Source organism: Podarcis muralis, chromosome 3 (assembly GCF_964188315.1).
Source record: "Podarcis muralis chromosome 3, rPodMur119.hap1.1, whole genome shotgun sequence".
In the NCBI taxonomy this organism is placed as follows: Eukaryota; Metazoa; Chordata; class Lepidosauria; order Squamata; family Lacertidae; genus Podarcis; species Podarcis muralis.
In genome coordinates, this window is record NC_135657.1 from 108,591,308 (window position 1) to 108,617,339 (window position 26,032).

Below are 26,032 nucleotides of genomic sequence, written 5' to 3' on the forward strand. Positions count from 1 at the left end.
AATGGGGGGGAAGGAAGCGCCATCACCTTCCCCCAAGGAAAGGGTAGTCCGGTAGAGGACTCCGGGGGGCGTTGCCTTGTCCGAAACCTAGGGAGGTAAGGGCCTCCGGCACGCCCCCGAGCGGTGACACCCGTGGGATCCTAGTTGGCGTACTTCAACAGGACTCCCACGGCTTGTGAATAACCCTTCCCGGTCTCCATGCCGGGTAGTCGATAGGAGCCAATGCCTAAGGCCAATACCTTTCAATTCTGTAATCAATAAAGTTGTGGCCTTTTTATGCCCATTAACCTTAAATAATGTGTCCAGTGTCTTCATTTCACATGGGGGAGGGGACTTGCCACACAACCAGGTGGAGGGCCTTCTTGGTGGTGGCGCCCGACCTGTGGAACATCCTCCCATCAGATGTCAAGGAAATAAACAACTACTTGACTTATAGATGACATCTGAAGACAGCCCTGTTTTGAGAAGTTTTTAATGTTTGATGTTTTGTCACTTTATTATTATTAATAATAATATTCTGTTGGGCACCGCTTACATAGGAGATAGGCAAGCCAGGTGTGAAGATCATTCCACAAGTAGGGTGTCATCACTGAAAATGCTCTCTATTTAATAACCATCCACCCCAGCACATTCTGCTGAAGCACCTTCATTCATTTCTCCAGGAGAAACAGGATATAGCAAGAAATCTTTGAAATCCTTCAGATGCGAGTTTACCTTTCTTAGTTTCCACTCCAGGCCCTCCCCCAGAAGTGGTATTTGGTCTAAGTTCGGAACTAGTCTGAGGAGTGACGTTTGCTTTGGGGTTATTAGCTTTGCCTTTCTTGTCGTTCTTTGAGGTATCGTTGGGAACATCGGCTATGTCACTCTGCAAGAAAACAAAGGGTTCTTCTTGTAAAAAGACCACCAACAGATCTGAACTTAAGGATAATATCAGCCAAAGGAAACTGGATGATGAATGAATGAATCTTTATTTGCGTCAGCCATCGGCCATAGCAATAAAACAACAATACGAGATACAAAGAACAGAAAGTCAATTATATAAAATACATTTTAGGGTTTTGAATCAATAGTCAAATATTGGATCTTATTCTGATTGCCCCAGCTAAAAACCTTGCAACCTTTGCTGTCGCCTGCTCGTCTTGATCTGCCAAGAGAAAGGACACTGTGGCAGTGGTTGGGTGACCCGGAATGGACAATAAGAGAGGGGTGATAATCTCATTCCTCAAGTCTTTATAAAGAGTGCAAGCCAGAAGGGCATGCACCACCGGTTCGAAACTGGATGATGTGAAAAGGGCAAGCTTTTTTATTAGGACTAACAGGAGATGAAAGGAGATAAAATAGACTTGAAAAATGTAATTATATGTAATAGAACAAAAAGAAAAATGGGAAACCAGGGGTGAGACCAAGTAGTCCCAGATGTATAGAAACTGAAAATGTTTTAAATGTATAAGAAGACCGCTCCACTTCCGGGTGGGACGATGTTGCGGTCAGACCATGTGGTCTCTGTACACGGTGGGGGGTTGGCCTTAGTTCCCACATCATCTGGGAGTCCCTGGCTGCGTCACGGCCCCCAGCCAGCCAATCCGTGTGATGGTGGGGCCTAGCTTACCCCCTTTTAAACAGCCACGCGGCGTGGGGAATCCCCCTTCTGGTTCTGGAAGTGTAGCTGCTAGCATCTATAGGGACAGTGGTAGCCGCCAGCCCATATCCAAATGGATATTTTTGTGGACTAAGAGCAAAACTCTTGGTAAAATTGGCAACCACTTTTGGACTGCAGAAGTTGTGTGTGTGTTTCACGGTTCCACATCATTTGCATGACACTTAAGCAACAGAGATGCAAGCCACTGGCTGTAGTGTTGCAATGAAATCCTTAAGAATCTTATGTCTCTGCCCAAGCAACAGGGGTAGAAAATATTGTTGTGCCCTGGAAATTTCATCATAATATAGTCAACAACTTATTGGTGAAAGCATGAGATCTCCATTTCAAATGTTAAGCAAGACATTCTCAGTTACCACAGGTGACCTTACACATTGCCTATGTTGCAAAATATAAACAAGCACAATAATGCAATTATTATATACAGTAATGTAAACCTATACCTCTGGCCAATACATAGTAATGGTGGAGCTTACCTAAATTTTGCAAATAAAAAGTTGGCCAATCTTGTCAGTTATTCTCATCTTTTAAATCTTCCAGGCAGAGAGGCTTTAAGTAAAAAATGCAAATCTTTTTTCATACCCGCAGTTAATTACTACTTACTGTTTCAATTCCCATAGCTCTCATCTGGTCTGCTCTTTTCTCCATGACGGATAAAAATTTCTTTGGATCTGACAAGGCATCGACGATGTCTAAAAGAAATTTCAAATTAGTAGTCAAGCTATTTTCCACTTCAGATCCCTTCAGCATTTGCCATGGAATTTCTACAAAGACTCTAGGCTTCATTTTGTCAGAAACTAACGACCTCTTCATCATGGACTAATCAAGTGGAGAGCCACACTATCCTTGGGAGGAGGTGCAGAAGCATACGTCCAATTCTCCCCATGCGAGGAAGGATTGTACCATCATTTTGTATGGCTATAACCCAGAGGTGTGTGGGATGTTAAGGGAGGGGTAGAATCTCTAGTGGGGGACGCATCGTGCTCCTTCTGGGGTACTTTGTCCACCTTTGGTCTCACCCTGCATTCAGCTCTCACCTGTTAGTGGTGGTTGGCAAGCCAGCAGGAAGAACAACAGGCACGTTTCACCTTCACTGCAACATTGTCCCACCTGTCCCCACAAGAACTGTACTATTTCCATGCAGCTCAATGGAAGCCATTCATTTCTATAGTAGAAAATAAATGACTTTGCTTGGGGACACCACCGAGGTAGAAACTAAACCCGTTCCATACTCTCTGGGTAATCTAGGATTGGTATCGAAACCAAACGTCTGTCTCTCAGAATTAATGGGAAAATCTGTGGGCATCAAAAATGGGTGCTGGGGATCACACATGGCCTCTATATTAACAGGGCAATTCTAACCATGTCTACCCAGAAGTAAATTCTATTGAATTTAATGGGGCTTACTCCGAGGTGAGTGGGATCAAGAATGTTGCCTAAAGCATTAGATAGTAGTTGAAGACACAAGCCCTTCCAAGACTATGAGTCTTAGGATGGACCCAAGACTATATATTTGAACAACCATTTAAATGCACAAGATTGGCTGCACCCTAAGCTAGTTGCATTTAAGTTCCATTGATTTCAAGTTAATCATTATTCATTTTTCACATTGAGTTCAAAGGGACCTAAATGCAAATAACTTAGTTTGCATCTAATCGCAATGTTTTTGCACCCATTGTTTTATGTTAACACTAAGAAATGTTTAGGATCTTTAGGATTGTGAGAAGCCTCTTCAAGTATATTCTTAATTCTTGCATACCCAAACCCTCAGTTTCCATCAACAATTTGATTTTTTTTACCTCCAAAGCCATCAGGCACGTAAGTTTTGAGTACAATGTTGCAGAAGACGGTGGGCAGAGATAATGGTTTATTGCCTTCGTTTCGAAGAGAAATATGTCTGTAACCTGCCTGAAGACCATCCAGAGGCAGGATCCTTTGGCCAATCAGTTTGTTGTTGTCGTCATAAACAGCTATCCTCAAGACTGCAAGGTCTGGCAGAATGACCTAAGAAGTGTGCAAAGTTGGTTATTGATCATCACAAGAGGACACGGTCTGCAATTTGAAGGAATCCAGGAATCCTGTCCATTCTAATGCAGTCATACGAGAGAAGTGCTGCCTGATTTAACCTCCGCAATAATAGGGTCCATACCAGAAGTACATTTTGAGGTGCTGTATATTAAATTTAAACGAAGCATACAAACAGTGGGAGTGATGGCCATGAAAAGGGCTTCAAAGTAGAGGAGCTCTCCCACTTCTTGCTCAAATATGTATAAGCAATCTAAAAATATCAATCTCTTAAAAACACACACATAAAAACACTAAATACAAGATCAGCATTGTCACCACCAAAGGGGTCAAAAAAGAGTGAAAAGTTAGGAGGCCTCCATAGGGCCCTAATTAGGGAACAACCACTTCTAACTTTTTACCCTAAGAACTTAGTCAAAGTAAATAGTTCTCTCATTGCAATAACGAATGGAATTTTTCAGTAGGTCCAATCTCTCTCTCTCTCTCTCTCTCTCTCTCTCTCTCTCTCGGGAAAAAGAATTTACTTGAGGATACCCAAGAACAGTATCATTCAAGGTAGGAGAATTTGATCACTCCACTATATTTTTATAGCACCTTCCTACTAAAGGCTGCATCTGCAGAGGCAGCAGAAAAAATTGGAGTGCCTAGGAATGTGTGAAGTGGTTACTTTGCAATCTTCATTTATAGAGGCACTGCCCTGAAAGGCTGCAATGTAAGTGGCCCCCTAATGGAGTGCGTTACACTGCCATGCGTGTGAGAGAAACAAGTCCTTTTCTATACATACGTCTCAACAATAGAAATTTCTCAGCCACCTTGCAAAGTTTGATTTGAATAGGCTTTTCTGCTTTTGAGCACTGCTTAAAGAAAGCAAAACAGGTCCTCTATATTTCAGATATGGGTCATGTGATCAGTGCACAACCACCAATGTTCCTGAGAGCTTTAGTGTCTTCTGATGCTAGCTGGTAAAGGACTTTCCAATTTTGTAGTTCAGTTGCTTGACCAGCTCTAGCCACAATCTGTCAATAAGTTCCCCACTCGAAGGACCACTCTGCTTTGTCTACCTGTTGATTGCTCATCAGTCTCTGCCCATTGTCAGAGCCTAGGCAGTTCTCCCACTGCAATCGATGCACAAGCCTGTGCATCTGGTGTCTATCATTGTGTTTATTCTCTTGATTTCTGGTGTTGGTTGGCCCTTAGGCAGCTCAGAATAATTTCACCACAAGGAGAGAATAGACCTAGCCGGTTAGGAACATGTAAAAGGATAGATGCTTGCCTGCATATTTGGTTTGGATAATCCAAAAGGAACCACTGCAAAGTCATAGATACGGGGAAAGAATGTGTGTGGAGTGTGTGTGTGTGTGTGTTCATTAGCAAATGGCATACTGAATAGTCTCCAATCAAGGCTCTACCATTTGCTACTGGGAAAGACCTGCTATGAGAAGTCTGATGGCTGCTCCTCCACTTCCTGTTCTTAGGATCTTGCAGTAATAATAGGGGCTTCATCCTAAATTCTCTCCCACCACCAATTGAGAATATGACTTCAGCTAGAAACAATTAACGGTGAGGACTCTCTGTAAGGTAAAGGTACCCCTGCCCGTACGGGCCAGTCTTGACAGACTCTGGGGTTGTGCGCCCATTTCACTTAAGAGGCCAGGGGCCAGCGCTGTCCGGAGACACTTCCGGGTCATGTGGCCAGCGTGACAAAGCTGCATCTGGCGAGCCAGCGCAGCACACGGATATGCCGTTTACCTTCCCGCCAGTAAGCGGTCCCTATTTATCTACTTGCACCCGGGGGTGCTTTCGAACTGCTAGGTTGGCAGGCGCTGGGACCGAGCAACGGGAGCGCACCCCGCCGCGGGGATTCGAACCGCTGGCCTTTCGATCGGCAAGCCTTAGGCGCTGAGGCTTTTACCCACAGCGCCACCCGCGTCCCAGGACTCTCTGTACGTGTGCTTTATTATTAAGTTAATAATAACTTATGCTCCATTTGGCTAACTTGCATCAGTATCAGTTGTGAATAGAGAGAAGCTAAATGGAAACAAGGTCCATCAGTTTCCCAAACTGGGGTGGAAATTGAAAACAATGTAGTTTTCAGTTGGTTTCACTGATAGACTCATGACTTACATGCAGATCCAAATTAAGAAGAGCAAAAGTAGACTAGCCAGCCAAATCTTGTTAATTAGCAATCCACCAAAGGAATCCCATCAGCAATGATTCCCTGCCTCAAAAAATATTTTGCAATAGCAGGTTCAGAATAGGCCCAGGAAGAAAGCAACCTGGTAACTGCATTTGTCAACCACAATGGAATGAGATTTTATTACATTTATTAAATATATATATATATATCTTGCCTCTACCTGAAAACGGGCCTCTGGGAGACTTAGCAATAAGTGCAAATTAATGCACAACAAATGTTGAGGCAGCAATGAAAGGCTTTAGGAGGAAGATAATGGAAAATATCCACTCCACAGGTCTTAGATGCAGTATTTGTCTTATATGATTGAGCCAAATGTCCCATCTCCTGGCCATCTACTAAGGACAATATTACATTGTATTTATGGCAGCCTGCAATATTGCTTGAAGCCTCCAATGGCCCTATAGGAACAGGCTGTTAGATGATCCACCTTCAGTACAGTTTACTTTTTTTTACTGTGATAAAATCAACTATTCAGAAATATCTAACCTAAAATACATGGTTAAATGCAGCAAAACTGATCCAACATAAGCATTGAGAAATACTACTGTACGTTACAACTTACCAATATCTCACAGTGGAATGACAACACAGAGTATGTATTACAACAGCTGTAGTTTTATTTTTTTTTATAGAAACAGGAGGACAATAAAACACAATCCAGACATTACCTGCTAAGAGTTTGCATTAGCTTCATGTTATAGCGGGAGGCATGATGAAGTCTAAACCTACTGCCTAAAGCAGTGATGGCCAAACTTGGCCCTCCAGCTGTTTTGGGACTACAATTCCCACCATCACTGACCACTGGTCCTGTTAGCTAGGGATGATGGGAGTTGTAGTCCCAAAACAGCTGGAGAGCCAAGTTTGGCCATCACTGGCCTAGAGTGTAAATAAGGTGATTTTCCCACTATAGGGCTCTGGTGCTGTGCTTATTTTAAGTCATTTTCCAAAATGTTATAAGACTAATGCTATTTTTTTTCTCTAGAAAAAGAGGTACCAGAACTCACCATGAACACCTCCCTTGTTCTCACAGAATGGCAACAGTGCCCACCTGAGAGGTGCCGGAACTGAGTTCCAGTGAGTTCCGGCTGAAAAAAATGCCCTGTACAAGACCAAATATTGGCCATATGTGCAAAACTATTTGGGAAATTTATATTTGGCAGCATGCAATTAAAGAGGGCATGAAAGGATCCGCCGCTGAAGGAAAAAAGCAGGTAACCGTTCTGCACTCTCGACAACAGAACAAGTGAAAGGAGAAGAGACATTGTCAAAGACGGCAAGCACTAATGCACATACTTTGGATGAAACTCCAGTTGACAAAAATTAAAATAGAATGGGATATAAAAAATTATAGACACCACTGATTACAACTGAGGGTGGATTTATGTGTGTAGTTCTGACAAATCTTTCTTGCAGTACTTTCATGGTTGAAGGACTGCACAGGTGTTCCACCCAAATATTCACGAAACTGAGGCAGACTGAGGTGGGAATGAGGTGGCAGTCCTGAAATGTTAGAATGGACTGTACAATTTTCACCTGCAAGTGGGGGGAGGGGACGTGCTATTTCTGAATGCTCACCTATATGGTAAAGACCCTGCAAGTGTCTGGGAATCAGCATACCAGTGAGAAGGTTGGAGTCAAACCATTTTCTCTTGATATCATTCACTTGCAGGAAGATTTTACCTGAGGGAACCTTCAAAAACCACATCTCTCCCCCCCTCCACTTCAGCCTGATGTGGTACGGACCACTGTACCACCTCAGGAAGATGCCAACTCATTCAGCCACGTGTTCAGACTAGACCTTGGAGACATCTTGAAAACACATTCTTCAGAAATATTGCTTGTTTCCAGCACCGCAACGAGAAAGATTGGTAAAATGGCACATATAAAACCACCCTCAAGAAGCAATCTTTGAAAACGGATTTACCAAATGGTGCCCAGGACATTTTTGGTGGAAGAGAGGAAAATGTACACGATGCACACAGGACGAGGGAGCTAGCCTCAGACGTGGCGGCGGCAGCACCCTCCTGACTTAATCCACGTAATGACATTGACCTTGAGTTTTTTTTGGGATGCAACATCTCACCTGCCCTCTTGGCTGAAGGAACAGTGCAAGATAGCAGCCACTGCCAGGGCAGGGAACAAGTTGTGATCTCCAAGGGATGTAGAGGTTCACCAGCTGGAGCTCATTCTGAGCAGACTGCATACCTGGAACTCAGGCATAGCCCCGAACGAGGTGGGTTCCTCCAAGAGGGAGGAGGAGGAAGCAAGAAGAGGGAAAAGCCAAACAGAAAAATAAAAATCACGAGATAGCTAGAAGAGTTCTCTCTTAAAAAAAAGAACACCCTGAGATTAAATCAGCCTTAACCCATGACAAAAAATAAAAATAAAAATGCATGACTGTGCAGCCTTCTAAACGAAGGGAGTGCATTAGCAAGACTTTATTCTCTTGGGGGAAAAGCCTTGTTTAGGAAAGTGGTCATTTTGAAGCAAAGAACAAGCGTACTTTTGAAACACATCATACCTTTCGGAATACAAATGACTCTTCATTGTAAACTGGATTCAAACCATTGTTCATCACCATCCGTGTTCGAAATTCTTTTCGTATTGTATCGGTGGGCAGGCCGTACATATCCACTTCTACGTACGTCCCAATTTTTTTGTCTGACAAAAACTGGCCGGATATTACCTTGAAATGAAAGCATAGAAGTTTGTTTCTTCTAACATTCAAACCCATTTTTATATAGCTCAAAACAATTATAGACTGCTTATTCTTTGAAAAATGCCGAAGTGATGTACAAAAGATTAAAAATGATACAACAGGTAATAAAGAAAGAGCATAAAAAAACATATAAATTCAGGTCGGTTTCTAAAATATAACTGGAAAATTGTTTAAAGTATTCTCTTTGCAGGTAGTTCAAAGACTGGAAGTTGAAAGGAATTCTCCAAGAACTTTAACTGAGGTGGCAGTCCTGTACATATATTTTGGCATTATAGCCTGCCAAATTTACTTCACAGTAAATGTGCATGTGTTTGAACAGTGCCTTTGACTTTCAATGAAAACAGAGACGATGTAACCCAAAAATCTTTGATAAAAACAATTTTTAAAAATACATTACAGAGACAGGAAAAAACCCCCTGAAACTATAGAGATTTACAGGACTTCAGTCAGATGAAAACTATAAAACTATAACTAACTACTGCAACTCACAGGACAGGGGATATTTAGTCTGAGTCATACATACAGATATATATCTACATATATGCACACTACCTGCCATAGGAACCAACTCCTAGAGCCCCCCCCCAAATATTTTATTCAAGTTGGCACCCCAGCTACCTGTGATTCATTCAGTTATTGTTATGTATTGGATTTAACACATTTTATGTTACAAGGCACATTCTAACCAATCGTAGAAGGCGTTGGTAGATGAACGTTCTAATGGCAAGTAAGCGCATGCTCTTTCAACTGCCAACTGCCAACGGTCAGTTCATGCTTGGGATTGTTATTGTGTTGTCCAGTCAGTTTAGTTGAGGAAATTATACTGCCTTCGGCTTCCGACTTTTTCCGAACATTTAACAGTTATGAAATCAATGGATATACTGAGCTAATTGAAGGTAGGTTGGCTATACAGGACTAATTTTAACAGCCTGTTTATGGGGACACGGGTGGCGCTGTGGTGTAAAACACTGAGCTTTGGGCTTGACAATCGGAAGGTCGTGATTCAAAACCCTGTGATGGGGTGAGCTCCCATTGCTTGGTCACAGCTCCTGCCAATCTAGCAGTTCAAAAGCATGTCAAAGTGCAAGTAGATAAATACGTACCACTCTGGCGGGAAGGTAAACGGCTTTCTGTGCGCTGCTCTGGTTTCGCCAGAAGTGGCTTAATCATGCTGGCCACATGAACCAGAAAAACTGCCTGTGGACAAACGTCGGCTCCCTCGGCCAGTAAAGCGAGATGAGCGCCGCAACCCCAGAGCTGTTCACCACTGGACTTAACTGTCAGGGGTCCTTTACCTTTTTTAAAATTTTACATACTACGGGATTTATGATACATTATGGAAGTAATCAACATTCTAACATGCTTCTTTTGGGGATTATTATATTCACTGTGTGTATGCACAAGTGCATGTAAGCGAGGTAAAAAAGATAAAGGACCCCTGGACAGTTAAGTCCAGTCAAAGGCGACTATGGGGTTGCGGCATTCATCTCGCTTTCATGTTGAGGGAGCTGGTGTTTGTCCACAGGCAGCTTTCCGGGTCATGTGGCCAGCATGACTAAACTGCTTCTGGTGCAACGGAACACCATGACGGAAACCAGAGCGCATGGGAATGCTGTCTACCTTCCTGCCACAGTGGTACCTACTTATCTACTTGAACTGGTGTGCTTTCGAACTGCTAGGTTGGCAGAAGCAGGGGCAAAGCAATGGGAGCTCACCCCATTGCGGGGATTTGAAACACCGACCTTCAGATCGGCAAGCCCAAGCGGCGTTACGTTCAGTAGTTATTGTTATAAGGTTTCATTTATGACTTTGAAAGCTGCTCAGAAGTTTGAGAAAATCTAAAACAGCAAAGAAGAGTGGAAAATTAAGACTGCAATTCTTGACACTCTAGGGAGTAACCCTCCCTGGGCTTGCTTCTGATTAAACATGCATAGGGAATTATTAGAGTAATTGTTCTGGCTAGTAAATCAGTTTGCAAAGGCAGCTTGGAGAGCTGACCACGAATAACAGCTTTTTAATTATGACGCCCAATTATTGGCCTGTGTGCCTCATTGTAAATGTTCTTTGCGGCATCAGAATGAAGTTTTGCTCAAGCGCTCCAGGATCTACACTAACGTTATGAACATGTAAGCATAATCTTGTACCATCTGGTACCGCCCTTGAATCTCTGAGGCAAAGGCTCTGGGACATAGCACATAGTGATCTCCGATCTCAATCTCATGTTATCTGTGGCCCGATAGCAGTAGGAATTCATTATGGGTACAATTTTCAGATACCTGCATATCTTAGAAATCTGTCTGTACCAATTTATCAGCGTCTCTTTACCAAAGCCAGATTAAATGTATTTCCACCAGAAGTGCTAAATGGCAGGCTGAGAGGCATCCCTTATCAGAATAGGCTCTGTGTATGATCTCAGGATGTTGATTGTATGAGGCATATCCTACTGCATTGCAGACAATACGAGCAAGCTAGGGATCTATTGATTAAACCCCCACTGGCAAATCGGCCGGGTAAATCTGAAGCCTACTATACTAAATACCGTATTTTTCGCCCTATAGGACGCACTTTTTCCCCTCCAAAAATGAAGGGGAAATGTGTGTGCGTCCTATGGGGCGAATGCAGGCTTTCCCTGAAGCCTGGAGAGCGAGAGGGGTCGGTGCGCACCGACCCCTCTCGCTCTCCAGGCTTCAGGAAGCTCTGCGCAACCCTCGGGAGACCGGCTCTGAGGGTTGTGCAGAGCTGCCTGCAGTCCCGGGCTCAGCGCAGCTCTGCGCGGCCACCGGGAGCCGGGCGCAAAGTCCCGCCCCGTTCCCGATGGCCGGGCAGAGCTGCCTGCAGTCCCTGGCTCAGCGCAGCTCTGCGCGGCCACCGGGAGCCGGGCGCGAAGTCCCGCCCCGCTCCCGGTGGCCGCGCAGAGCTGCCTGCAGTCCCAGGCTCAGCGCAGCTCTGCGCGGCCACCGGGAGCCGGGCGCGAAGTCCCGCCCCGCTCCCGGTGGCTGCGCAGAGCTGCCTGCAGTCCCGGGATCAGCGCACTTCTCCACATCGCCAGCCCCACAAGCTCGGGGGACAGCGGGGAGGCAGAGCGCGCCTTCCCGCTGTTCCCCGACCTGGTTCTTCCAGCCCCACACCTGGGGGGGAAATAATTTTTTTCCCTTTATTTCCCCCCCAAAAAACTAGGTGCGTCCTATGGGCCGGAGCGTCCTATGGGGCGCAAAATATGGTACCTTCTGGACGACAAGTCTAATGATATCACAGTGGCTGTGGCAAAGTTTCTTTTGGTAGTCATACGTATCAAAGACCATCATACTTAAGACTAAACAAATATCGTCTCAGTCTCCCTCGGGGTTGTCTGCATGAATCTGCATTTTATTCTGAATCTATGTTATGGGTTTTTGGACCGCAATAAAGGTTATTATTAATCCCACACTCTGGTCATAACAAACAAAGCCCCGAACAGTTTTCATCTTAGAATTCTGAGAAGGCACTATATAATGAGATCCACCAGCTTGTCACCATCCAGTGGTAATGCTATGTTCACAGTTGCAGAATACATTTGATCTGCCGAGGTTCAACGTTAATGTTATATTAGGTTGGAATCAGAGAATCACAAGAGCCGTCCTCCTGAACGTAATCCCTGACACCCCCTATAAAACTGTATCCAAGGACCCCCCCCCCAAATGTCATGGGATGTGGCACAATAGGATGCAAGGGGAGGAGATAATTAGGTGGAATCAGGACATGACAGCTTACATGAATGGAAGCCCACTCTCTCACCCAAAGCGTCACTGCCCGGTTTTGGCCAATTTTGCCTCCCATGTCTAACTGCATTCCATTCTGGAGGTCTCTTGACCCTTAAACGGCTCAGGACCGCAATACTTAAAGGACTGCCTCTTTCCATATGAACCTACCCAGACCCTGAGATCATCTTCTGAGGCCCTTCTTCGTGTGCCTCCTCCTCGAGAGGTCAGGAGGGTGGCAAAACGAGAACGGGCCTTCTCTGCAGTGGCTCCCCATCTGTGGGATGCTCTCCCCAGGGAAGTTCGCCTGGCGCCTTCACTATGCACCTTTAGGCACCAGGCAAAAACGTTCCTTTTCAACCAGGCCTTTGGCTGATCCATTGCAAATGCACCTCCTACCTGCACTGAACAAGTCGCTGCAATCACACCATCGACAGGCGTTTCAGAGAAAGGGTCAAAGGTTCGATCTGGGCGCCGCATAAAATCTGGTTTAAGAAGATACCTTAAAAAAAAAAATGGCATGTTTTTGTAGGTGAAACTTCATGCTGCTTTTATAACTTATTATTATAATTGTTGTTTCTAATTAGTAATAAGCTTTTAAAGTAAGTTTTCAGGATACACATACAGAGTCTGTGAACATTTTATCCCAGTTTGACCAGGACAGGAATTGAACTTTCCAAAAGGTTAATGACACTTTTAAAGAAAAGGTGCTCTGTGTTGTTCAAATCTATGTGCTCTAGCGCCATGCTTTTATCACCTGACTGAATGTATCCAATGGGACTTGGAATTCATTTCTGATACACACCAAGAGAAAAAGGGTATTGCAAATGACGAAGTACAAAAAAAGAAGAAGATAAGATTTGTTTAATACTATGTACCACAAATCCCAAGCGTTCACATTTTCAGCAAGTTTCAGCTGATTAGATTAACTTGCATAAAGGACACAAAATTGAATCTGGCAAGGTCTGGCTAGGAGCAAAAATCCCAGAGGATTTCTTACTGTCATCCATGCCCTATCTGCAAAATCCTCCCAGAGGATTTCTTACTGTCATCCAGCCCTATCTGCAAAAAAACCCCCAAACCTCACAAATGTACAAAGTCTTCTGCCAATGAGACTTGATTTTAAATAGACGGCACAAGATTGATTGGTGAATGAAGCAGCTATGTACAGCACAGTGGAATTTATATTGCACCAAAGAGCCTATTGCGATTGAGTTTATTTGTAAGACAGCGGTGGCTCAAAACTGATGCAACTTTTCGGTAACTTCTGGAATTGCATGCAAATATTGTGGGTTGAATCCCTAGCCGGAATTAAGATTGCCAGAAGAAATATCAACAACCTCAGATATGCAGATGACACAACATTGATGGCAGAAAATGGGGAGGAATTAAAGAACCTTTTAATGAGGGTGAAAGAGGAGAGCGCAAAATATGGTTTGAAGCTCAACATCAAAAAAACGAAGATCATGGCCACTGGTCCCATCATCTCCTGGCAAATAGAAGGGGAAGAAATGGAGGCAGTGAGAGATTTTACTTTTTTGGGCTCCATGATCACTGCAGATGGTGACAGCAGCCACAAAATTAAAAGACGCCTGCTTCTTGGGAGAAAAGCAATGACAAACCTAGACAGCATCTTAAAAAGCTGGACCATAAAAAAGGCTGATCGCCGAAGAATTGATGCTTTTGAATTATGGTGCTGGAGGAGACTCTTGAAAGTCCCATGGACTACAAGAAGATCAAACCTATCCATTCTTAAGGAAATCAGCCCTGAGTGCTCACTGGAAGGACAGATCGTGAAGCTGAGGTGCCAGTATTTCTTGGCAGGAATACTGGAGTGGCTTGCCGGTTCCTGCTCCAGGTGGATCACGTTTGGTCAAAACTCTCCACTATGACCTGTCCATCCTGGGTGCCCTGCACGGCATAGCTCATAGCTTCTCTGAGTTATTCAAGCCAATTTGCCACGGCAAGGCAGACTCTTGAGAGTCTCATGGACTGCAAGAAGATCAAACGTATCCATTCTTAAGGAAATCAGCCCTGAGTGCTCACTGGGAGGACAGATTGTGAAGCTGAGGCTCCAATACTTTGGCCACCTCATGAGAAGAGAAGACTCCCTGGAAAAGACCCTGATGTTGGAAAAGATTGAGGGCACAAGGAGAAGGGGATGACAGAGGACGAGATGGTTGGACAGTGTTCTCGAAGCTACTAACATCAGTTTGACCAAACAGTGGGAGGAAGTGGAACACAAGAGTGCCTGGCGTGCTCTGGTCCATGGGGTCACGAAGAGTCGGACACGACTAAACGACTAGACAACAGCCTCTGGTTGGTTGAAGAGCCTTCAGTCAGCAAAGGGATGCATCCTTGCAAATATTTATTATATTTGCCAGTTAAGTCCTGAACAATGACTGCTCAATATAAATATACTTTTTTAAGAAAGGAAGATACTAGTACTCACAGTCCTTTTCTTAGGATTAATGTAAGCCTTTTCTCTCTCTCCCAGCATGCAACTGCCCCCCCCCCCGCCATTCCAAGCAACTCCAAAGGCGAGATAATTCAACATCAACTGATCATGTCTACAATAGGCTTTGATCATTAAATGAGTGAGAGTGTGCATGCATGCATAAGCAAAAGAGAAGTGAACTATTAGTAACTTGTCTGCAATCTGTTCTTTTTTGACAGAATTAGGAGTCGGGATTTATTAATATGTACACATAGGAGAGATTAAAAGAGAAAAATATATTTATTGCAAACATTGGTAGGTCCTCTGTAGCCTGTTCAGTCCCACCTTAGCCTACAGATGGCCTGCAATCAGTGATTCTAAAAATCGGGAGCTCAAAATGCTTGTCTCCAAAAGGAAGTTAACATGATGAGCTTTCAAATTCTTCTCTGGCTCAGATAAGAACCTACACTCTTGCCTCAGTGTAGGTAGGAGTATTTGTGCTGCCCCGGCTGTTCTTGGAGAGGCTGATTTTTTCCACCTCCTATGCAATGCAACGCAGACACCAGTGGTGTTATGAGTGTGGCGGTTTGAATTTAGATCACCTCTGAAACGAGCTAAGTAATTTCCTGATTTTTTATTTTTTGAGAAGTGGCTCATCTTCTTTATAAGGCAATCCAATGTGTATGATCCTGTAATTAACTTTATATCACTTAACTGGGCTGTGGTGATCAGGTTATGCCTATATAAACTAAAGTTATTAGCAGAGAATATTCCTCTTAACCAAAATATACTATATGGAAATTAACAACTGAAGAACAAAAAATGGAATGGTAGCCAAGAGGCTGATATTGATGAACTGGGAGAGCAAAGATATGATCTCCTTTAATCAGTGGATTGGTAATATGATAAGTCTTGCAACCTACGAACAGACTGCTTACAGATACAGAATCTACAACAATATTTGAATAAATTTATACAAAGTGTAGTAGACTATTAATATTTCTATTAGTATTAGGATAATAATATCAAATTTATAAAAGAATGTATGGGTTAGGGTATTTTTGTATATATTCATATAATTCTTTTTTCCTTTACACAGTTCTTTTTCCTTCTTGTTGTATCACTTTACTGCTTTATATTTGATTTTTTTCCAATAAAATATCAATTAATAAATACAAAAAAGGTTATACTTATATAACCTTAATGCACACTGTTTTTTAGATCATTGCAGTGCAAGATTCTATTGATCTTAAGCAATTCAACAGAAATGAGTTGAATGAATAAACTCATAAACGTGGCTGTTACTATCCTAGCTCTGAAACATTCATATATTTACATGGCTCTGTTTGTTTGTTTGTTTTTGTTATAGCTCCTATTTATTCTTTTTTTAAAAAAATAGTTATTTAGTTTTTTTTTAAAAAAAATAGTTGTAACTCAATGCATTCCAGGAATATAATATATAGTATTAAAGAAAAACAGAGAAATACAAACCTGTTCCAGTCTGTTTTAAATCTTTATTAGATATTCTGATTTTGTGATGGCTCTAGGACAAGTACCCCCTAAAGATTCTACTTCAATTATATTTTAAAATTCCAGCCTAAATTTGCTAGACAATTCTTTCATTACTGAGAATAATCTTTAGCACGAGTAACCATGCAATCTTATACATGTCTACTGAGAAGCCCTATTGAGTTCAGTGTGAGACTTATTCCCAGGTAGGAAGGTATATATAAGATTGCAGCCTAAATCTCCCTTCTGTACTGTTCTGATCCTCCTCCTGTTATTTATAGAGCATTATTCCATGGTTCCTTAGCCTCTTTCTCCCAAGTCTGAAAAGGTCCAGATCTTTCACCTCCCTTTCATAAAAAAGAACAGAGAACCTCATCTCTACATCCTGTTTTTCATTTGTAGCACATAATTAAAAGTAACATAGCTCCACATAATGCTAATAGTTTAAATCGTTACTCACCCGCACGACCCATTATATTCAAATTTCCCCTGATTCAACTGCATTGCTAAATCTGTCAAGAGACAAAAATAGTTTAGCACCTTGTTCTTGAACAATAACAAGCTTGAACAGCCTTCTTAATCTAAGGGAAAGAATTTGTCCTTGATAGCCAGTTAAACTAAAACGCCTTATGTGTTCAGTGAAAATACTAAATTCTGAAATACAGGAACACTTAATAATAATAATAAAAAAATTTATTTATATCCCGCCCTCCCCAGCCGAAGCCGGGCTCAGGGCGGCTAACAACAATAAAATAGTACAACATTCTAAAATCATTTCATTATAAAAGTAATTCAAATCAAATTGATGGCAACCATTGGGCCAAAGTTCTGTGAAGATTGCCAAAGGAGGGTGTCAGGCTGTGCCCTGACCAAAGGCCTGGTGGAACAGCTCTGTCTTGCAGGCCCTGCGGAAAGATGTACAGCGGCTTACAATGCTTTAGCAATGCAAAATACATTTATAGCGTAATTTTCCAAACTGCATCATGTCATGACAGTTGACATGGGAGCAATGAAGTGCAGCCCATGGAGCAGCTTCAATTTCCTGGATTCTTCTTTTTTAGAGGAGGACATTTCATTTGATTCTGCTATTGTTAGATGCAAAGTCTGCCTGAGTGGTGGTCCTCCTTCTCCTCTCCTCCTCTAACCTCCATTTAGATGCTTCGTTGTCCCCGAGAGGGGGCAATGACAATAAAGATATTATTATTATTATTATTATTATTATTATTATTATTATTATTATTATTCTCTGTGTTGTGGATAGAAGCACCCAGCACTGATTATGCCAGAGTCCTGTGCTGGGCACTTGTAGCCACTCAGAAGCTGTGTATCTCTACAGTCATGCAGTGGTAGAAATTGATAGCTCTCCACAGATAACCTTACAAGCCACTACACTGGACCATTGAGATGGTAAGCATATTCCGGGTGCCGAAATCCCAATGGAGCAGAAAAGACTATTTATGTATGCGACTACCAGACAAGAATGGCAGATGAAGTTGATGGGACTCCAATGGTGTCCAAACTTTTTTCAAAGAGGGCCAAATTTGATGAAGTGAAGGGCCGTGAGGGCCAACCAAAGGGCCACCTTTTTTAAAGATTTTTTTTACCCCAAAGTTGTTGAGCTTTTTTTAGGGTTGAAGTTCAGCGATTGATTGATTGTGTGACTGCAGTATATTGCCTATTACTTTCATTTTATGGATCAGTGGTCTTGTTACATAGTAAAATTCATGTTTAATTGCTGTTTTAGGGGTTGTTTCTAAAAGTCTGGAATGGATTGATCCATTTTGCATTACTTTCTATGGGAAAGCATACCTTGGTTTTGGAACACTTTGGTTTCAGAACGGATTACGTTTGAGAACCAAGGTACCCCTGTACTATATAGGCTACAGCTTTGAGCCCCTACCACCACACAGATTAATCCTGCAATATAAAAGGACACGTAGAGACTTGCTTACTTTTTCACTGTTTGATTGATTGCTCTTGATCTTATTGCCTGCCTGATTTGACACACATTCTCATATTTATCCATGCGACTGAATCCCCCAATAATGCCAGGAGCAAAGACTACAACATCTGCTGGAGAGTTACTGCCCAAGCTGTTTTTTTCTTTTTTTGAAATTTAGATACAGTAGCCCCGTCTGCCTACCTGGGGTCTGATAGTTGAGCGAGACCATCTGGCATCCAGCGTTCCAGAAAATTTGAGGCATGTAATTGCTAGAATCCACTCTTCCTCCCTTCGGGTAAATCCGACTCATCTGCCGTTTATTATAGCTGTGTTGGTTTGTTAAGGAAAATGGAATAACCAAGCAATGTATAGACTTAACGATCATTTGCTCACATCTTTGTTTGGGGTTTGTATTTTTTTATGTACTAAGATACAAGGCAATTCCCACAGACAACCATCTTGCTGTATTTTATTAAAGGACTGTGCATTGCTTAGGCACAAAGCAGCCTCCGCAGAGGTAATGACAAAACATTCCCATTATAGCTCTCTCAGTGCAAGGATACTTGACAAACTCAATTGCGTGTGTTTTCAAATAACCCAGACCAACAGACTCATTAAAAGAGGACATATTGTAGTGAATGTTGCGTTCTAAAAAGAAAACAGAAAAAAACCTTCTGTACAGTTCTGAGAGTGGTAGGATTAGCACACGATCGATGCCCACTAGAATTTTAATAGTGAACAAGAGCATTGGAATAAAGGAAAAGGCAGGGTATAAACTGTCATGGTTAAAGTCTTTGAGGGCAGAAACTGGAAAGTGCTGGAAAATTCTAGAAGATTCATTTCTGATGCAAATATTGTTTCGACTATTTCAAGGTCATGCTAAGCCAGGAGAAATAAATTCCTGCACTCAGCAAACTGCTCTCTACCTCTCTCTTACTTTCATTTGTACCTCATATGTCTGAAGTTTTTCCCCTGAAGTTTTTTTAACAAGCCTTTGCCTTTTAGTAAAAGTTTTTCTTTTGGACCTTTGACTCTGCATGGTCTTTTTATTTATTTATTACAAGATGCTGTTCATCATAAACATCTGTATCTGAAGAACCAGAATGGCACATTAATAGTATCTGGATCATAATCATCAGCTATTCTCTAATCAAGGCTTCTTTTCTAAGCAATTGACAGGTTCAAAGCCAAAAAAGGCATGGAATTTAGATATAGTAGGTATTACAAGCAAAACCCAGGCACTTATGCCAACCATGTTTTAATGGACAGGAACAAGCAGACAAAGGTACATCAATATATCTGCAATATACAAGCATTTTAATTCATAGGGCTGTGTAGGTTATCATACTTCTCGTAATCTGGTGCCTCCATGTGGACAACGGAAGAAATAAAATGAAAGGAAAATGTGATTTTAAGAGCCATACGTGGGGGTTTTGTTAAGAGAAAGGAACTTGAGAGGCACAGTAAGGAGTAGGACAAATGTATTTATATATATATATATATATATTTAAAAATAATTACCTTCTGCTACATGGAAACCTTGAAACTTAACAGGCTGAGCGTAGTTGATCAACGTTGATAAGTACGGGTGTATATTCGTTGTGGCACCTACATATTTGTAAGAAGCCATCCATGCTTGCTCATCTTCTGCAGTTATGACACCCTGGAAGCATATTTAGAACAAACAGCATTTCTTTCTTTGTCCATGCGGGAAGAAGTTCAGGCAGGATTTGAATAGAACTTCTAAAAGCGAGCGCAAATGGAAAACAGCATAGAAGAGCCCTTCTCTAGCATCAGCGCATGGGCATAATGCTTAAATACGGTGAAGAAAGTCACAGGCAAGAAAGTCAAGAGTAAAAAACAAACAAACCCAAAATCCTCCTGTGATTATGTGACATTGTATGACCAATGTTACTAATTTTCACGTTATACCATCAGTGTTTTATAGAGCAACTTCAGAGGAGAGGTTCCTATCTTGGCTCCATAGCGCTTACGATCTAAATTTTAGGTAACTCTTGGAAGAAGGAAGTGAAGAAAGATAAACAAATGGGGGAAACGGAATAAAAGGGGGCAAGGGGTAACATGGGATGAGAATACAGAGCAGTCTTTTGAAATCTTATATACGTAAGGCTAACAGCTGATCTCTAATAGGACAGAAAGGAATAATACCCCAATGAAGGAAAAACCTCACAAAACTTAGGGACAGGAGAGACTGAAAGCAGGATCAGGATATAGTCAGATTATGTGTGTGTGTTTTCTTAAGATCCAGGTTGGTGGGACATCCACTTTGGGCAGATATTTAACCAGCTCTTATGGCACCAAGGACATGCAACTCCTGCACAACATCCCATCTCAAACTCTTGACTTGGAATAACGGTCATATGAGTGATGACAACAATCTCTGTTCTGTGTGGGGCTCTTCACTGCATTTAATACCCACCTACAAAGACGATGCCACAGTTGCATGTGTCAAAATGGCCACCTCAACATTGGCAGAGACCCTCATTCTCCTCCCCTGATGTCAACAAAGGGCTGGCGCTTGTGGTTTTTATGGCTGCGTATGGACTCCATTTCTTAACTGCTTGAATGTGGAGGGAGTTAGGGATAGAGCTGTATCCTGGCATCGTGCCACCCTGAAAGCTGGGAAGGGTCAGCACTATTTAAAGTTGTGTTTGCCAGTAAAAACAAGGCAGTTGGGGTACTCCGACCGCTGGATAGCTCAGCTGGTTAGAGCATGGCACTGATAATGCCAAGGTTGCAAGTTTGATCCCCATGTGGGACAGCTGCATATTCCTGCATTGCAGAGGGTTGAACTAGATGATTCCCTTCCAGCTCTACAATTCTGTGATTCTATTTTTTGTGTCTCCACAACCTCGGGGGCTGCTAAGGGGGCGGGAGGGAACTGGCCTGCCATTCCATCTAAGATGGATGGTGAAAAAATAGTGAAACATCTTGATCAGAACAAAACTACAGTGGTACCTCTGGATGCGAACGGGATCTATCCCGGAGCTCCGTTCACATCCATAAGCGAACGCAACCCAGATTCGCCACTTCTGCGCATGCGTGTGATGTCATTTTGACTGTCTGCGCATGTGCGAGTGGCGAAACCCAGAAGTAACATGCTCCATTACTTCCGGGTCGCCGCAGTGCACAACCCAAAAATACTTATCCTGAAGCAACTTCAACCTGAGGTATAAAGAAAAACTCAAGAGTTCCATTGCAGCACTAAGTATAATAATAAATAATAATAATAATAATAATAATAATAATAATAATAATAATTTATACCCCGCCCTCCCCAGCCAGGACCAGGCTCAGGGCAGCTATCATCAAAATATATTATACGTTAAAAACATAAGCTGAAACAATCAATTAAATACAGCTTAAAATCAAATTAAGATCAAAATAAAATCTGATGGCAACCCACGAATTATAACTATAGCGGTTGGGAACATTAAGTGTTCACCAGGCCCAACTGTTTGTGCTGGTCTTATATGGGCTGGTCGGAAGAGTTAGCAAGGCCACTTACACTTAAGTACTGCATGAAAGGTGTGACCCTTCTGTATGATGGCATGAAAAAACATGGGATTCTTTCTCCTCCAACCATGAAAGAATAGGGTCATCTATCTTTCTTTTTTACGTTTCTGTGATTGCATTCCTGATGGGGGTCAAGGGAGTAGAAGTAGAGAGGAAAAGGGATTGCCTACATATCTGAGGAAGCTCTCACCCAGAAAACACCCAGTAGCTCTTTTTCAAAACATTACACAACCTTCAAGCCTCATGCATGCTTTAGTTCGATCCAAAGAACCATGGACAGAAGGAAGACAGCCTCCAGCACCGGCCTACCTCTAACAGATAGGATTTTACAGAAGAGTTTGTGTTCTTACTTGTTCAAGAGCTTGCACAGAATGAAACCCTGCAGTTTAGTTTTAACATTTCCCATGCAATGTTATAGGGTGAGGTGAAGAACAGCCTTCTGAACATAGCTGTCAACTTTTCCCTTTTCCTGTGAGGAATCCTATTTGGAATAAGGGAATTTGCCTTAAAAAAGGAGAAATGTTGACAGCTATGCTTCTGAGTGGAAGAGGCCTTCTGCACCTGGAAGCAATAACTTTGGAATTCTGTGTTTTATTTCTTGCAAACCACTCACAAATCAATACTTATAAGTATTATTTCTACGATTCATAAATGGTTTTTTAAAAAAATAATTTAAATAAATAAACCAATTTCACTGACTATTGATTTACAGTTGAAAACTGAAGCCTCTATCAACAGCTTGAGTTTGAGTAGAGACCGGTCCGCTTTGCAATCCGGGAACTGCAGAAATCTTGGAGGACGCCCCCCCCCCCACCAACCCCAGTTACCACAGAACTGTTACATAAGCTGCCTGTTACCAAACAATACTAATTACAAGTGGCCACTTAGATTCAGCAGCTATTTTCATCTCATAAGCTCCTAAAATACAGGCTGTTTTTAAGGTGAGAACAAACAGCAAACGCTTTCTCATCCACCCCACCCACACAGAGATCCAGTCCATCCCCAATAATGTCCATTACACCGTCATCTTCCAATATATTGGAGTAATTTTCAGAGCAGATTGCAGTTTGCCACTGAATATCTTCTCAGTAGTCAAGAACCATTAAATGAACTGCATGGAGAATTTGTACCCGACATTAGGAAAAGGACTACAAAATGTGTGTTGCTGTTTCTGCGGGGTAATATAGACAGAACAGATATAAGTCCATTGAAGTCCGTTCAGAAGCCCATATTCTTCCAAGTAAGCAAAATATGCAAAGAAAGCTTTGGAATCTAATATTTCTGCTGTCTGAAAACCAGACATCAAATGTATGCATCCCCATTTGAAATAAAAGCAGGCGTACACAGGAGCAAAAGCTGCGCCACGGCTTTTCTTACTGAACTAAACTGATGGTTATGGCGTAACAGCAGGCTGCTTTAGGACCTCAAAGTTTTGCAAGACCAAACTCTGCTACGTAAACAGCAGAAAACCCCATAAAAGACGGGGCAAGCTGAATACTTGGTAGGGCTAGGAATCAGAAGAACCTTGATAGTAGGGAAATGGGGAGAAGACTGGGGAAAAGAGGTTCAAGCGAAGCATTTCTAGAAGAAAGTTTAACATGCAACCCCCCCCCCCACAACTCCCCCCAAAATAAAAAGGAAGAGAAAGCCAGAGGAGGATATGAAGAGATGAGAAAGAAGCAAAGAGTGGTTTATCGCTCTCCAATAAGCTATGTAAACATCTGCATTAAGCTAAGATAGAGGAGACATGCAGGCAATCCAGCATTCAACTATCCTACCAGAGAACTGAATTTGCTATGCACTACAAGGAAAGAGCCACCATCAAAATCAGAAACTATTCCTGAGGAATAGCTAAATAAAGAGAACAGTTAAATAATGCAGGAAGTTAAAGAATGCATTCTACAAAGCAGCTTTGTTAGATGCAGAGAAATAAAAAGTTGGAAAGCTATAAAATATCCCAAGGATCACCTTTTTATTGTTTTCTTGTTCAGAATCGTCCACAGCCTAAGGAAAAAATACATATATTATCCAAAGAAGTTGCAGTATGACACTCATATCTCAGAGAAAGCAGGGCGCAAGAGAAAGCGCTGGGCATATTTCTTCAATACGGTGGAGACCCAGCTCCAAAAATTCCAGGATGAAAGCGATTATATTGACCCATTTCAGACTGACTTCAGACCAGCTTTGGGGAGTCCTAACTGTATATGCTGGGAGCTGGAAAAAGGGGGTATATGCTGTTAGCTCTGCTAGACTTTGCAGTTGCTTTCAGCACCACCAACTATGTCAGCTGTCCTCGTTGTCTTATGGTAGGATGGGACATTTTCTACAGCAAGCCCCCCTTACGTGGAACTTCCTATCCCAAGAGTTTCTGCCATCTCCTTTTTTATTTAAATTCTGCTTATGGCCGAAAACTTTTCTTTTTCATCAAGCCTTTGATTTGGTTGCTTTCCACTGATTATGTCATTATGCAGGGGGGTTTTTTTAATGCTGTTTTTAGTCTGGAGGTTTGCTTGGTATTTACATGGTTATTTTAAAGATTCGATCATTGCCATTTATTTATTTATTCAATTTACTTTTGTTGTTTATTACATCCCGTAAGCTCTGTCAAGCGTCTCCGCTGGAGGAGAAAAGTGGAACAGAAATGTTAGTATGCACTGTTAAGAACAAATTCAATACATCATTTCTGTTGGATCCATGTGTAAATCATGGCTGCTGTTTAATTTTAAAATGTTCTCAATGCGGGGAAGGAAAGGCTCCCTGTACCAAGGTGGCTGTTGGATGGGGGTTCAGATACGTAATTGAAACAGTTGGAAGAAACAAAAGTGAACTGAAGCTCTTATCTGACCAAACAGATTCTACAGCTGTTTGAAGCACATTCTGGATAAATGTATCAGACAGAGACCTGCAATTCTGCCCCTAATCCTGAAAAACAGTGACTAAGATCCAAAACAATGGCTAATATCCATTGCATAGTTGATTATTGGAGGAGCAAAGAAGCCAATCCAGATCACAATCCAGGACAGCCTACTAAGTGGTCACTTGGTTCATTAAGTAACTACCTTCACCCTAGTCTATGAGGAGTTAGATGCAATGTAGATACCCAGAGGAGGCAAAAAGAAAGTACATAGGGTATTATCATTTCTAGATTAGCAAATCCTATTCCAGAGACTTAAGTTATCATTATTGGGAAGAATATTGGTAATCAAAATGAATGTACTGCCAAAAATGTTATTTTTATTGCAATCAATACCCTTGATCAACAATGCAGGAGACTTCAGAAAGTGGCAAAAAGATATTATTAGATTTATCTGGCAGGGGGGGAATCCAAGAATAAAATATAAATTGTTTATAGATTCTAAAGACAGAGGTGGATTCTCCCTGCCAGATTTAAGATTATATTATGAGGCATCCTGCTTATGCTGGCTAAGGGAATGGATATTATTAAAAAATACTGATGTTTTAGACTTTGAAGGTCATGACAATAGATATGGTTGGCATGCCTATTTGTGGTACGAGAAGGTTAAAGTACATAGAACTTTCCTAAATCATGGAGTAAGAAAATCGGTTTATGAAGTATGGGGAAAATATAAAAAATTATTAGAACAAAAAACACCATGGTGACTTTCCCCACTGGAAGCGATATCTTTAAAAAAATTGAATATGAGAAATGACTGGGCAACATACAAATAACTGTTGATAGAAGTAGAATATCAACTAAAATTAAAGAAGTTTGAGGACATAAGAGGAATTATTAACTGATTGGTTACAATACCATCAACCAAATGATATATTTAAGAGGCACAAAAAAAGATTCTTAATGAAACCTCTAAATTTCAAAAAGAGCTGTTAATAAACAAGACTAAATTGCTTTCAAAAATGTATACATTAGTATTACAATGGCATACAAAAGATGAACAGGTTATGATACACTAAGCGAGGGATTTTGGATATAATATACAATTTACAGCATGGGAGAAGCTATGGAACAGGGATTTCACAGCATTGAAAGAAAATTATACATTGAAAGAAAATTATATGAAAATGATGTATCATTGGTATTTAACAACCTAGCAGTTTGAAAGCACATCAAAGTGCAAGTAGATAAATAGGTACCGCTCCGGCGGGAAGGTAAATGGCGTTTCCGTGCACGGCTCTGGTTCACCAGAAGCGGCTTAATCATGCTGGCCACATAACCTGGAAGCTGTATGCCGGCTCCCTCAGCCAGTAAAGTGAGATGAGCGCTGCAACCCCAGAGTCGTCCGCAACTGGACC

The 26,032-nt window shown here is 41.8% G+C and overlaps 1 protein-coding gene across 11 annotated transcripts in view; it reads right to left on the reverse strand.

Moving 5' to 3' along the window:
• Window positions 1–26,032, reverse strand: part of PLCB4 (phospholipase C beta 4) — a 219,958-nt gene that overhangs the window by 19,080 nt on the left and 174,846 nt on the right. For 9 of the 11 annotated variants that reach the window (XM_028722213.2, XM_077926463.1, XM_077926459.1 and 6 more), the window contains 10 exons: window positions 23,729–23,764; window positions 19,745–19,886; window positions 18,787–18,871; window positions 18,425–18,549; window positions 16,742–16,793; window positions 12,735–12,837; window positions 8,401–8,565; window positions 3,457–3,661; window positions 2,261–2,349; window positions 715–865 (listed from right to left, as the gene is read on the reverse strand). In XM_028722213.2, the coding sequence (XP_028578046.2) occupies window positions 715–865; window positions 2,261–2,349; window positions 3,457–3,661; window positions 8,401–8,565; window positions 12,735–12,837; window positions 16,742–16,793; window positions 18,425–18,549; window positions 18,787–18,871; window positions 19,745–19,886; window positions 23,729–23,764 (1,153 nt within the window). The remainder of the gene's footprint in view (window positions 1–714; window positions 866–2,260; window positions 2,350–3,456; window positions 3,662–8,400; window positions 8,566–12,734; window positions 12,838–16,741; window positions 16,794–18,424; window positions 18,550–18,786; window positions 18,872–19,744; window positions 19,887–23,728; window positions 23,765–26,032) is intronic. The other 2 variants (XM_077926467.1, XM_077926466.1) reach the window with 1 other exon arrangement.